This window comes from Ambystoma mexicanum, chromosome 10, assembly GCF_040938575.1.
Source record: "Ambystoma mexicanum isolate Mex_15411 chromosome 10, UKY_AmexF1_1, whole genome shotgun sequence".
In the NCBI taxonomy this organism is placed as follows: domain Eukaryota; kingdom Metazoa; phylum Chordata; class Amphibia; order Caudata; family Ambystomatidae; genus Ambystoma; species Ambystoma mexicanum.
Genome location: NC_090932.1, coordinates 1,013,217,658 through 1,013,230,919, shown reverse-complemented (window position 1 = coordinate 1,013,230,919; position 13,262 = coordinate 1,013,217,658). Strand labels below are relative to the sequence as shown.

Below are 13,262 nucleotides of genomic sequence, written 5' to 3'. Positions count from 1 at the left end.
ATAACGTAAGAGGCGATAAGGCAGAAAATTCAGAAACTAGACCGAGTTTCAGTTTTAGGTCAGTATACGAAAAATCATTGTTAAGAGCACGGTCCGTTTTACAGACTGCATTACGAAGAGACACAATGGAAATTTCAAATATAATGTAAGTAAATCTTTACACGCTTTTATACCGGAATGAAGATTTAATTAATGGATGCATGAATAAATGCATGAATGAAGAGCTAGGAAAAGCAAGTAAAACTGTTCGTAGTGGGCACATGGGCATGCAGGTCCACTGGTCTCACCGATCTCGCTCCTTGGCCCAGCCACTTTTCCCTGCACTACGGGACTGTCTCTGTATCCTTCAGCCCCTTCTCCCGGCATTTACCTTGCACTTGCCACCAGCTGGCCCTATTATTTAATTTGTATTCAACTAACCTTGTACAGGCCATCCCCATGCGCGATCAGAAAGACACCTGGCCTAGTAGGATCGTTGTCTGTCTGCCCTTGTTCCCCACCAGCCTCGTCACGCCTAGTAACACTTGAATATAGGCGCGTTACAAATGCCATATCATATCATTCCTCACGCATGTAGACTGTCGTTTATCATTGTGTGTTGGCCTCGATTTATCTCGTTACTTTTCGCATTGATTTTAGAGACGAACATACTCCATTGAACTACCCTTGCAAGCAAATAGTTTCTGATCGGCTGTAATAAATAAAATGAGTAATATTAATGAAGTTCGGCTAGCGAGACTAATTATCATTTTTTTGTTTTCATAACAGGTATTTGATCCCTTACTGCCACTGCCATCTGTTTGAGACACCAGCGGATGAATTCTTCAGCAGACACCTGCAGCTTCGTGTCAACAACTGGAGCACGATCACCATATTATGGGACGATCGCCAAGGGCCCACATGCCCTTACGCTGTACTAGTGGCTAGAAGCAACATATCAACCTTTAGGATGGACTAGTGCCTAGTTGATGGAACAGCCTTGTGGTTCACCGTGCTTCCAAAGTGATTCTTTTTACGAAAATGAACACCCTGTGTACCATAAAGGAACAGCGCGTGACTCAAGATGAAACGGAACAGTTATTGCAGATACAGATAAAAAATGGCTTCCGGAGTTCATATGTCAATTGCTGAATATTCACTAAACATTTAATGTCAAATAAATGTACTTTACCAAATGTAACGTGTTGCTGTTTCATTTTAAAGTACAGTTTCATATTCCGAATTGTGTCGCGCTGTGTTGTGAGTTGATCTGTGTTGGTTTCCGGGTTCTGTGTGGAGTCGCGCAGAAGACGACTGGGCGCGTTTGCCTACGCAGCACAGTAACGTCACGGGGAGAGGCGGGGAATATGAATGTTTTGATAATGTCAGGCTCAGAGGCGGGGGAATTGATTTAGTGCCGCAAAAGCAGGTCAGCCAGGGCGACCGGGGAAAAGATAGGATTATCAGAAAATGGCGGCTCCCTGGTGCTTGTTTTCACGTGCGTTTAATGGACGAAAACTCGGGTAAGCCCCATAGGAAAGTTTTCTAAAATCGAGCCACTTAGGCTTAAAAAAACATGGCCGACCCATTGGGACAATAACATTTTTTACTAGACCATGCCTTTAAGGGTTAACGACGGCGTTAACCCTTAACGCCTGGGTCGTAATGACCTCCTAAGTGTAGTCCCTTCTCCCCAATCCATGGCCGGCCATTGTTTTGTGTGTTTTTTTCTCGAGTTCCGAAACGGTTTCAATGCCGTTTCACAAATTGAGAAGAAATGCTATTAGTACCACTGTATGGCATGCAGGGGTACTAATAGCAATAGAACCCTCAGAGGGTGGCCATTACCGGATGGGTAATTCCCCCGTTGCTACATTAAAGCCCTCACTTTGCTTGGGCATGTACCTATCACCCCAGAGAGCCTTACACGGCCGGTAATGCCCCCACCCCCTGGTTCTATTGCTTTAACAAAGTTCGGAGGCCAGATGACTGAGATTCTGAGTTGCAGAGATATTGTAAACAGAGCAGAATTAAGGACATTTTGTTATTTGGCCTTGTTGCTCTATTTTCCTTCTCTCTGGTGCCCGGATAGCCAACATTTGGTTATTTAGCATATTTCATTATCCATCACAATTAAGTTCTCATTAGTGCAGAATAATCAATATTTTAGTTTATATCTCTTTCTGCTACATATGACCCATTATTCCTTAAATACAACCTTTTGAAATCATTTAAATGAGTTTCATTGTTTTGGCTAAAGACACCTATTATGCAATTAATCTGTTCTTTTTGGACACTCCAGAGTGCCTGGTTTGACTAAGGCATTGAGTATCATATTTCACGCACTTGGAGATGTCACCCATGATGGGGGTGCTTCCAAGGCCCAGTTCCTGAGGCTCCTTGTTGATGATGGTCAAAAGCCTCAAGAGAAGTGCAGGTGGCCCCATTCTACAGTTGTAGACCATCTCAGTGCATTTCTATCTGGGGCAGAGGGGTGGGAGAAAACAGCCTGGGGGACCTAGCTAGGAGTTCCTGTTGCAGATTGTAAACGCGGTGGTATTTTCTGCACATGCAGAATCGGTGATGGCCCAGAAACTCTTCTCAAGAGGAAAGCTTGGGAGAGTGTGTAGGAATGCTGACCTAGAGATATTGTTTCATGGAGAGATTCTATTATAACACATTCTTGGTGGGCTGCTAGCTCCTTTGTGCTAGAATAAAAAATACAATAATCAATAAAAGTTCAATGCAGTTTGGGTGTGACAAAAATAGAAAAATGGAAGAAAGAAAAAATGTATTTCTCACAGCATCAGTTGAGTGAGTTAGTGATGGTGGCAGGGAAGAGGGGCATAGGAGGTTGGAAAATAATAATAACTTTTTTTCAGAAATTGTACAAATAAAGCATCCTTGGACATCTTATTTGGCTACCAGTACTTTTCTAGCAAGCACTGTGACTAATTAACCTTTAACCTGCTCAAAAGATACAGTCCTTGAACAAGTTCAGTCTAATAGTAGTTTTGTTGTCCTCGAAGTACTTTGTGAAATCCATATTGCAGCACTTGAGAGATTCAGAATAAGAAGGACTCTGATTGGCTGGGATCACCATTCTTGCTTGTTGTTCATTCATCCCGCTAGCTTATCAAATCGCTAAAGAAGGCCCTGGAGCCAGCAGTGAGTGACATCACCATTGATTGGTACGTGCCAGACACCATGGAGGCCTTGCTGTCACCCAACGAAATTGCTCCATTGTACCCAGGAGACCGACTGATCAGCTACTGCACTCTTTACCATATCGCCAGCTTCCGGGGCAAGAAGGCAGCGGTGAGGACCCAAACATGTGTTCATTCATTAGCATCAGTATACCGCGCATCCACTGTGATCCATGTTCTTTATCATCAGTATACCACGTATGCACTGTGATCAGTGGTATTTAGCATCAGTATACCACGTATTCATTGTGATCAGTGGTGTTTAGCATCAATATACCACATATCCATTGTGATCAGTGTTTTTTAGCATCAGTATTCTATGTTCCCACTGTGATCAGTGGTGTTTAGCACCAGTACACCACGTATCCACTGTGATTAGTGGTGTTTAACATCAGTATACCACGTATGCACTGTGATCAATGCTCTTTGTCATCAGTATACCGTGTATGCACTGTGATCAATGTTCTTTATCATCAGTATACCACGTATGCATTGTGATCCATGTTCCTTATCATCACTATACCACGTATGCATTGTAATCAGTGGTGTTTAGCATCAGTATACCACGTATCCACTGTGATCAGTGGCGTTTAGCATCAGTACACCACGTATCCACTGTGATTAGTGGTGTTTAGCATCAGTATTCTATGTATCCACTGTAATCAGTGGTGTTTAGCATCAGTACAACACGTATCTACTGTGATCAGTGGTGTTTAGCATCAGTATACCACGTATCCACTGTGATCAGTGGTGTTTAGCATCAGTACAACACGTATCCACTGTGATTAGTGGTGTTTAGCATCAGTAGTCTATGTATCCACTGTAATCAGTGGTGTTTAACATCAGTATACCACATATCCACTGTGATCAGCGGTGTTTAGCATCAGTATACCACGTATCTACTGTGATCAGTGGTGTTTAGTATCAGTATACCACCTATCCACTGTGAACAGCAGTGTTTAGAATCAGTATACCACTGTGATTGGTGGTGTTTAGCATCATTATTTATGTATCCACTGTGATCAGTGGTGTTTATCATCGGTATACCACGTATCCACTCTTATCAGTGGTGTTTAGCATCAATATTCTATGTATCCACTGTGAACAGCGGTGTTTAGCATCAGTATACCACAAATCCACTGTGATCAGTGGTGTTTAGCATCAGTACACCACGTATCCACAGTGATTGGTGTTTGGGCCCTTATGTAACTCATTACTACTGGCCCGATAATGAGGTTGGCGGTAACTGTAAACATGCAGTATTTCTGAATCCAACATGTTTTACAGCTCCACCAAAGTATGAGTTTTGTTCCCGAAAGTCTTTACTTGCGACTGTTTTTGTGTGGTGTTCATTACCACCACATAAAAGAGTTACCGCATGTCATATTACCGTTTCAGCAACATGTTTTAGGTATGATTGATTTTATGGATGCAGGAGTTGTAATAGTGTTTCTTTTTATTATTTATCAGCTGCAAGACGTTGAAATATTAATATCTGTGTAGAAGGTTTCATTTGTAAACTAGCAATGCAAAATAAATACATCAAAAAGATATGACTGCATAGAGTTATCCCACATGCAGTAATTTAGAATGTCCCCATGGAGTCCTAAGAAACTCCAACATTTGCAGTAACTGAAGCCTCGACATGACTCAAAATCATGCAGACCTTTCAGGTTCTGGAGGAAATACCACCAAACTCGTAATAAGGCCCTAAGTCTCTTCGAGGAGGCAGCGGCTGTTCCACTAAAAGAGCCCGCGGGATGACTGCCCAATACAGTGCCTGCACGCTGCAGAGAGGCCACCAGCTAATCCATTTATAGAAGACCCTTAGTGCAGTGTGCCTGGACACGTCACAAGCAGACTGCTGATCCACTCCCACACCCTTCCCAGCACTAGAGGCGAATGCACTGGGGTCTGTATGCATCCCAGGTGAATGGAGCATGGCGCCATGCAATCCTCGTCAAGGAAAGACGTCTGTATGTAACCCTTGACGAGTAACTGAGTGAAGTGCATTGCATCTGTGTGTGACTAAGGTCAATGCAAAATGTCTGCATGAAACCCACGTGAATGCACTTGCACCGCTATGTAACCCAGGTGAATGCAGAATGCATGTAACCCAAGCGAATGCAGTGCACTTATATGCAACCCAGGTGAATGCAATGTGTCTGTATGTAACTGTGTAACATGCCTTACCTCCTTCCGTGACTTAGATGAATGTAATGTTTCTGCATGTAACCCAAGCGAATGCAGTGCACTTATATGCAACCCAGGTGAATGCAATGTGTCTGTATGTAACTGTGTAACATGCCTTACCTCCTTCCGTGACTTAGATGAATGTAATGTTTCTGTATGAAACCCACGTCAATGCAGTGCATCTTTATGTCACCCAGGTGAATGCAAAGTGTCTGTATATAACCCAGACACACGCGGTATGAATCGGAGGATAGCTCAGGGGCAACGCGTTTGTCTTGGAAGCAAACGCGTAGCAGCACAGGTGTGAACCATGGTCCTGTGATTAGAGGCTGATCCTTGGCCTGAAGCTGAATTACATTTTTCGTTTTTTAGTTTAAGCTGAAGCTATTGCAATAAGGACAGCTAGGGAAAAATGTCATATGAGGAGGGACACAAGACAGGCAGCTATTTGGGTATTTACACACGGACTGACTGACTAGCAATGGCCATGCTAATCCTTAGGGCCACTCCCACCCACTTCCTGCCACTACCCGCCCAAAACCCTTCACCCTGAGCAGTATGAAGGCAGCATGTCTTTATGTAAACCAAGCAAAAGCAACGCATCTCCGTGTGATCTAGAGAACGTGGCATGCCTTGGTGTAAGCCAGGCAAAAGCAACGCATCTCCGTGTGATCTAGAGAACGTGGCATGCCTTGGTGTAAACCAGGCAAAAGCAACGCATCTCCGTGTGATCTAGAGAACGTGGCATGCCTTGGTGTAAGCCAGGCAAATGCAATGCATCTCCCTGTGCCCCAGGGAATGCAGTATTTCTTCATGTAAGCCAGATGAATGAAATGCACCTCCTTGTGGTCCCGGAGAGGCGACAGAGAGGCAGTCTGAGCAGGTCCCTCTGTGTTTCCAGTCTGTTTTCAGTGTTTACTGTGTGGAGGCGGTGCAACAACTAAATAATTGCTGCATGGTGCCAGTGTTTTCCCTGCCCCCATTCCCGTGGAGTCATGTGGGACTCCACGGGAATGGGGAGTAACAGAATGCTGGCGCCGGAATTACCGGACCACCTGGGCTGTAATGCCCCGGTGATTCCGGCAAGTCCAGAGCCGGTAAATCCCCACAAGTCCGGCAGCAACCTGCCGGTTTTACCAGCATGGCTACCGCCAGACTCGTAATGAGGCCCACTGACACCATCTGTTAAGGTGCGATTACAGTAGGGGACCTTAACTGCACCAACTTGTGTTTCCAAGAATGTACATGTTCTTACCATCACGGGGCGTGGTCAGGGGAGTCAGCCTGGTTAAAGGTTGCAAGGTTTCTAATGTGTTCCTTCCTCCTCACTGACCTCTAAAACGGACCACTAAATCCACGACCAGCATTATTGAGGGGTCAGTGGCAGGTGGTGATTATCAAAAGAAGGGGAAAATAGTGGAGAAAAATAAAACAAGAAACACTTATTTTTTCAGTTGGGGACTGCGGGCTGTTGTGCCTTTGAGCCACCAGACCTAACCAGAATTTTATTTTTTGATACCGGGCATTGCAGGCTAATTTGAGCCGGTAATTTTCACAACAGCTAAAATTAAGAAGATGGTTTCGCCTCAAAATCAACTTTGCTACCGGTGACTGTGGGTGCTTTAGAGTCTTTGAGCCGGTAACTTCGACATAGGCAATACTAAGAAGACAGAACTGTCTAAATTACAACTTTGCTACCAGTGGCTCTGGGCCCCTTAGAACCTTTGAGTCAGTAACCATTTCAGCACTTAAGGTCTGTGAGTGTCTTGTGCTATCCAATTACCACTCAGGGAAAATGCCACGTATTCACAACTTGAGAAGCGGGCTGCTTGATGACAACATAAGGGCTCCAGAATTAGATGAGCTAGCTCTGGGTTGCAAAGTCCTTGAGGCGTCACATAAAAACTTCGACAAAAACCCAGAAAATATCTAAGCCTGTCTCAGTCCAGTTAATCATTGATACACAACAACCGTCAATCTCTAGCCTTAACGAGCAGACACCTATGAGGGAAGCAACTATCTCATCCCCCAATATCCTTAACTCAAGAGTAGTACAGAAGAAAGGAATGGAGTATATCCTGACAGCGACTAACATGAAGAAAGCCATCATCCACTACTTCTCGAGAAAGAGAAGTCATAACGTAGGAGAAGTGCAAGGTGTGGAAAAGGTGGACCCATTAGGGCTACTGGGGCAAAGCAGTCTCATGGAAGACAGCTATACGATCCCACCCAAGTCCACTCTGGTGGAGTTTAATGACCCGAAGACTAAACAGTCTTCACTCTTGGCTGGTCTTTCTTTAAGCCCCATATTACCACAACCTGCGGTTTCCCAAGGGAATGCCAAATGCCTAGCTTGATCGTAGGAAACGTCACGCACAAATGAGTTGAGGACCCTTGCTATCCTATTTAAGAAACAAATCAAGCTCTCAACTTTGTTTTAAATTCCTTGGTTAACGTCTTTGAGCTGCTAAGAGGAGACGTCCAATCAAACGCAGGGCTATTGCTTGAACTAACCAAGGATGTGAGCGATTGTGAGAGCTCATTTTTGGGTCCTAAACCAGTAGTCAACTGCACCTTGAGTGGTTTGTTAGTCGACCTAAATACAGAAGTCAAGCATCAATCCACGGAGGCAATGGAGCTGAAAAGAAAATGGACAGCTTTCAATGCCCTAGTCGAATCATTGAATAATAACGTAAAATAATTTACTCGGGGCGTGCAACAGTTGCCAAAGGCTGACGGAATAGCGGTTATTGGGGATTGGCCTAAGGTGACCAAAATTTAGATGATTCCCCACTATCAGCTTCTGTCATGGAAGAATTAATTTGCATAGCACAAAGTGCAGACTATCTTCCAAATCCCAGTGAGAAATCTCCAATATCAGCCAACTTGCCACTTTCCACGACCATAGAGGTCGGGCTAAAACCGCGAACAATTAGGGGCTGATTCATGGAATTATGTGCGCCGAAAAACAGGCTTTTTGCGCCATTCTGCTCGCATTTCCCCATTTGTGAAACAGGGATTTGCAGGCAGAATGGCGCACAAAGCCCATTTTTCGGTGCACATAATTCCATGAATCAGCCCGTAAATGGTATAGGAAGACAAAAAAGAAAGGGGCAATAGCCCAGTCTGTACGGGCCATTCCTACTCCAACCGCCAGAGAAGGCAAAATGCCCCGGAAGAATACAAAAACCTCCAAGCCCGCTGCTCCACTAAAATTACCAGTAAACGGTCCTCAAGCTCCAGAAATCCGCTCTAGTTGTGAGGAACAAGATAAAGACTCTGGAAAATCATATGCAGAGACAACTACACAACATAGGAAAGCTAGTGTAGGGGTACAAACAGGGATTCCCCCAAAGGTGCTAAAACTGGCGCCAATAATCCTGAAATGAAAGCAAAATCCCCTATGTACCAAAGTAACCGCTCAATCTATGTTAAGAAATGCAGCCGTGGATGTTGCAATCCGTAGAGCGGACGCAGGTACTCAGATGACAACGCTGGCTTTCCCGATAATTGAGTCATGCAAGGACACACATTCTAGGAGCATTCATTTGAACAGGGGTCTATCAAGATCATCTCAAGAACGACAACCTGAAAAATTGAATATCACACCAAAACAACCTGAAGAAGAAGGGAGGCGGGCATCTGCAAGGAAGCAGGACGAACTCTCCTCAAAACTTCTCCCTGTCAGAATGATATTAATGGTGGACGAAGAGGGGAGACTCTCAGATGGTGGTGATCAAGATACTGCCCAAATTAGTAGACTATATGCAATCTCAAAGGTAAAGATGAAAAGAGCAGTTTGGAATAATAAATCAAACCCTCTAAATAGAAGTGCAATTCAGGCAATTTATAGGGAGGTGGACGATCTTTTCTTTTTTTCATCGAAGGATATTAAATATGTCAGTTTCCAGAATTACCCCAAAATCCAAGTGGTGGCAATTGGTTTAAAATCTAGGTTGGGAGCGAATGCAATTCTTGCTGCAAAAGGCCTTGTGATATCAGCTGAACCTCTGAAGTAGCACAGAAAAATGGGGTGCGAAACACAGGATACCCATTCTAGATCAAAGGAGACCACATGCCTTTCACGCACCTCCGCTATGGAAATCACTGGACTGGCAAAAGGGCCTAATAAGAGTAGAAATTAGCATGAAAATAGAAAAAATTACAATGCCTGGTCTCTAGTTCCCAAAATGATCTCCAGGTCTTTCAGAAAGTAGGCCTAGCTGAGGATCCACTTTAGCAGACCAGCACCTCAGGCTGATCGGATGGAACACAAGTGGTTTCAGCTCATTTAAGAAAAGGGCAATCAGAGAGGAAATGTTCAATTATTATGACATAGTGGCCCTCCAAAAGGCATGGTTGGTCTCTAGCTTTGACGTGGATGGCTTTACAGTTATTGATCAAGTGGTGCAGAGTAAACGCATCGGGAGTCCAGCTGGGGGGGCCTCTTGTTGCAGTACGTAATGCAGTGTTTTCCTCTCCCGAACTGGTATATAACTCAATTCCAGGCATATTAGCATTATGAATAAATCTCAATTCCAAGGGTAGAATTCAAGCACTGGTTGTGATCAACATATTTCAGAATCCTCCCCACTCAACGTTGCCTACTTTCTTGGAACTGTTAGCTGATGTTCTGGTCAACATTAAGATGCAGTATGGATCAAAGTATCATTTTGACAGGAGACCTGAACTCCCAATGTGTCAGATCATGCCTGAATAAAGTAACTGTGAGAGATTGCAGGTTCAATGCCAAACGTTGGTACTCCTTCCTAGCGGAATGGAATCTTTTCATGGCAAATGCGAACATATCGGGAGCCATCCAAAGGCAAACGGATTAATTGATCATGATATGCTGGTGCTTTTTTTCCCCAATCAGAGTACATCTACTGTTAAGGTTCTATCTGGTGCTGTATTAGTAAACAATAAAGGTAACAGAGTGGTTCAGTTTACAGGGGGTGGGTATAAACTGAACAAGGGCCTATGGAGATTAGCGGCGAATTCTGAGAAACATGTTTTTTAAATCTATTTGTAATCCCCACACATTTGTTGACTTCTTATGGTCTATCAAACCGCCTAAAACAGGGGGGCCCGTGGCATATCAAAAACATGGCCACTCCTTTGACGAAGCCGAATGCAGTATTAAGAGGTAGCTAAGAAAAGACATCCGATTATTGAAACCGGAAACCCTTAGTAAGGATGACAATAGAGTGGAAATTCAAAAGGTCTGGTCAAAGTATAGGAACTGGTCTTAGTCACACAAATATCATCGATTGCAGCAGGATGGAGAGCAGATGCTCCCAGCGGTGGGTTTGGCCCATTCCAGGGACCTCTGGCCCATTATCAGAACACAAGGCTCTTCTCAAAGTAGCCTACAGAGTAATATAATTGGAGAGGAAATCTGGCAGGCACATTTCTCATCACTTTATGCCCCATTGGCGAGAGATTTGAGACCCCCTCGAGACAAAATCAACTCAGAGCTGAGTATAAATCAGGAAATCATAGAGGACCTGACAAAATAATCCTCTGCCTCGAGAGCGGCTGGCCCGAATGGGCTTACCAACCAGACATTAAAATGGAATTCGACATTGTGGTCAAGACTACTGTTGCATCTCTTTAATCAGGTTGTCTGCTCTATGATTATATCTGAATCATGTCGAGGTGTGATAGTTATCCCAATCTATAAGAAGGGCGGATCCCATAAATGATTGCCCTATTCCTTGACTTGTGTCTTCATGTAAGCCAGGCGAATGCAATGCATCTCCATTTGACCAAGGGAATGCAGCATGTCTTGGGGTAAGCCAGGCGAATGCAATGCATCCCTATGTGGTCCAGGGAATGCAGCATGTCTTGGGGTAAGCCAGGCGAATGCAGTGCATCTCTATGTGGTCCAGGGAATGCAGCATGTCTTGGTGTATGACAGGCGAATGCAGTGCATCTCTATGTGATCCAGGGAATGCAGCATGTCTTGGGGTAAGCCAGGCGAATGCAATGCATCACTATGTGATCCAGGGAATGCAGCATGTCTTGGGGTAAGCCAGGCGAAAGCAATGCATCTCTATGTGGTCCAGGGAATGCAGCATGTCTTGGGGTAAGGCAGGCGAACGCAATGCATCTCTATGTGGTCCAGGGAATGCAGCATGTCTTGGGGTAAGCCAGGCGAACGCAGTGCATCTCTATGTGGTCCAGGGAATGCAGCATGTCTTGGGGTAAGCCAGGCGAACGCAGTGCATCTCTATGTGATCCAGGGAATGCAGCATGTCTTGGGGTAAGCCGGGCGAATGCAATGCATCACTGTGTGATCCAGGGAATGCAGCATGTCTTGGGGTAAGCCGGGCATATGCAATGCATCTCTGTGTGATCCAGGGAATGCAGCATGTCGTGGGGTAAGCCAGGCGAATGCAATGCATCTCCATTTGACCAAGGGAATGCAGCATGTCTTGGGGTAAGCCAGACGAATGCAATGCATCTCCATGTGGTCCAGGGAATGCAGCATGTCTTGGGGTAAGCCAGACGAATGCAATGCATCTCCATGTGATCCAGGGAATGCAGCATGTCTTGGGGTAAGCCAGACGAATGCAATGCATCTCCATGTGATCCAGGGAATGCAGCATGTCTTGGGGTAAGCCAGACGAATGCAATGCATCTCCATGTGATCCAGGGAATGCAGCATGACTTGGGGTAAGCCAGACGAATGCAATGCATCTCCATGTGACCCAGGGAATGCAACATGTGTTGGGGTAAGCCAGGCAAATGCAATGCATTTCCATGTGATCCAGAGAATGCAGCATGTCTTGGGGTAAGCCAGGCGAATGCAATGCATCTCCATGTGATCCAGGGAATGCAACATGTGTTGGGGTAAGCCAGGCGAATGCAATGCATCTCCATGTGACCCAGGGAATGCAACATGTGTTGGGGTAAGCCAGGCGAATGCAATGCATCTCCATGTGATCCAGAGAATGCAGCATGTCTTGGGGTAAGCCAGGCGAATGCAATGCATCTCCATGTGATCCAGGGAATGCAGCATGTCTTGGTGATCCAGGGAATGCACCATGTCTTGGGGTAAGCCAGGCGAATGCAATGCATGTCCATTTGACCCAGGCAATGCAGCATGTCTTGGGGTAAGCCAGGCGAATGCAATGCATCTCCATGTGATCCAGAGAATGCAGCATGTCTTGGGGTAAGCCAGGCGAATGCAGTGCATCTCCATGTGGTCCAGGGAATGCAGCATGTCTTGGTGTAAGACAGGTGAATGCAATGCATCACTATGTGATCCAGGGAATGCAGCTTGTCTTGGTGTAAGACAGGCGAATGCAATGCATCACTATGTGATCCAGGGAATGCAACATGTGTTGGGGTAAGCCAGGCGAATGCAATGCATCTCTATGTGATCCAGGGAATGCAGCATGTCTTGGTGATCCAGGGAATGCAGCATGTCTTGGGGTAAGCCAGGCGAATGCAATGCATCTCTATGTGACCCAGGGAATGCAACATGTGTTGGGGTAAGCCAGGCGAATGCAATGCATCTCTATGTGATCCTGGGAATGCAGCATGTCTTGGTGATCCAGGGAATGCACCATGTCTTGGGGTAAGCCAGGCAAATGCAATGCATCTCTATGTGATCCAGGGAATGCAGCATGTCTTGGTGATCCAGGGAATGCAGCATGTCTTGTGGTAAACCAGGCGAATGCAATGCATCTCCATTTGACCCAGGGAATGCAGCATGTCTTGGGGTAAGCCAGGCGAATGCAATGCATCTCCATGTGACCCAGGGAATGCAACATGTCTTTGTGTAAACCAGGCAAAATGCAATATATCAGCATATAGCCTAGGTGACTGCATTATGTCTGTAGCTAACCTGGGTGATTGTAACATGTAAACCAAGTG

General features: G+C 45.2%; 1 protein-coding gene across 4 annotated transcripts in view; it reads left to right on the top strand.

Annotated features, from left to right (window-relative positions):
• The window catches only part of VWA5B2 (von Willebrand factor A domain containing 5B2), a 967,193-nt gene that overhangs the window by 517,886 nt on the left and 436,045 nt on the right, over positions 1 to 13,262 (top strand). For all 4 annotated transcript variants that reach the window (XM_069618816.1, XM_069618815.1, XM_069618818.1 and 1 more), the window contains exon 12: positions 3,112 to 3,297. In XM_069618816.1, the coding sequence (XP_069474917.1) occupies positions 3,112 to 3,297 (186 nt within the window). The remainder of the gene's footprint in view (positions 1 to 3,111; positions 3,298 to 13,262) is intronic.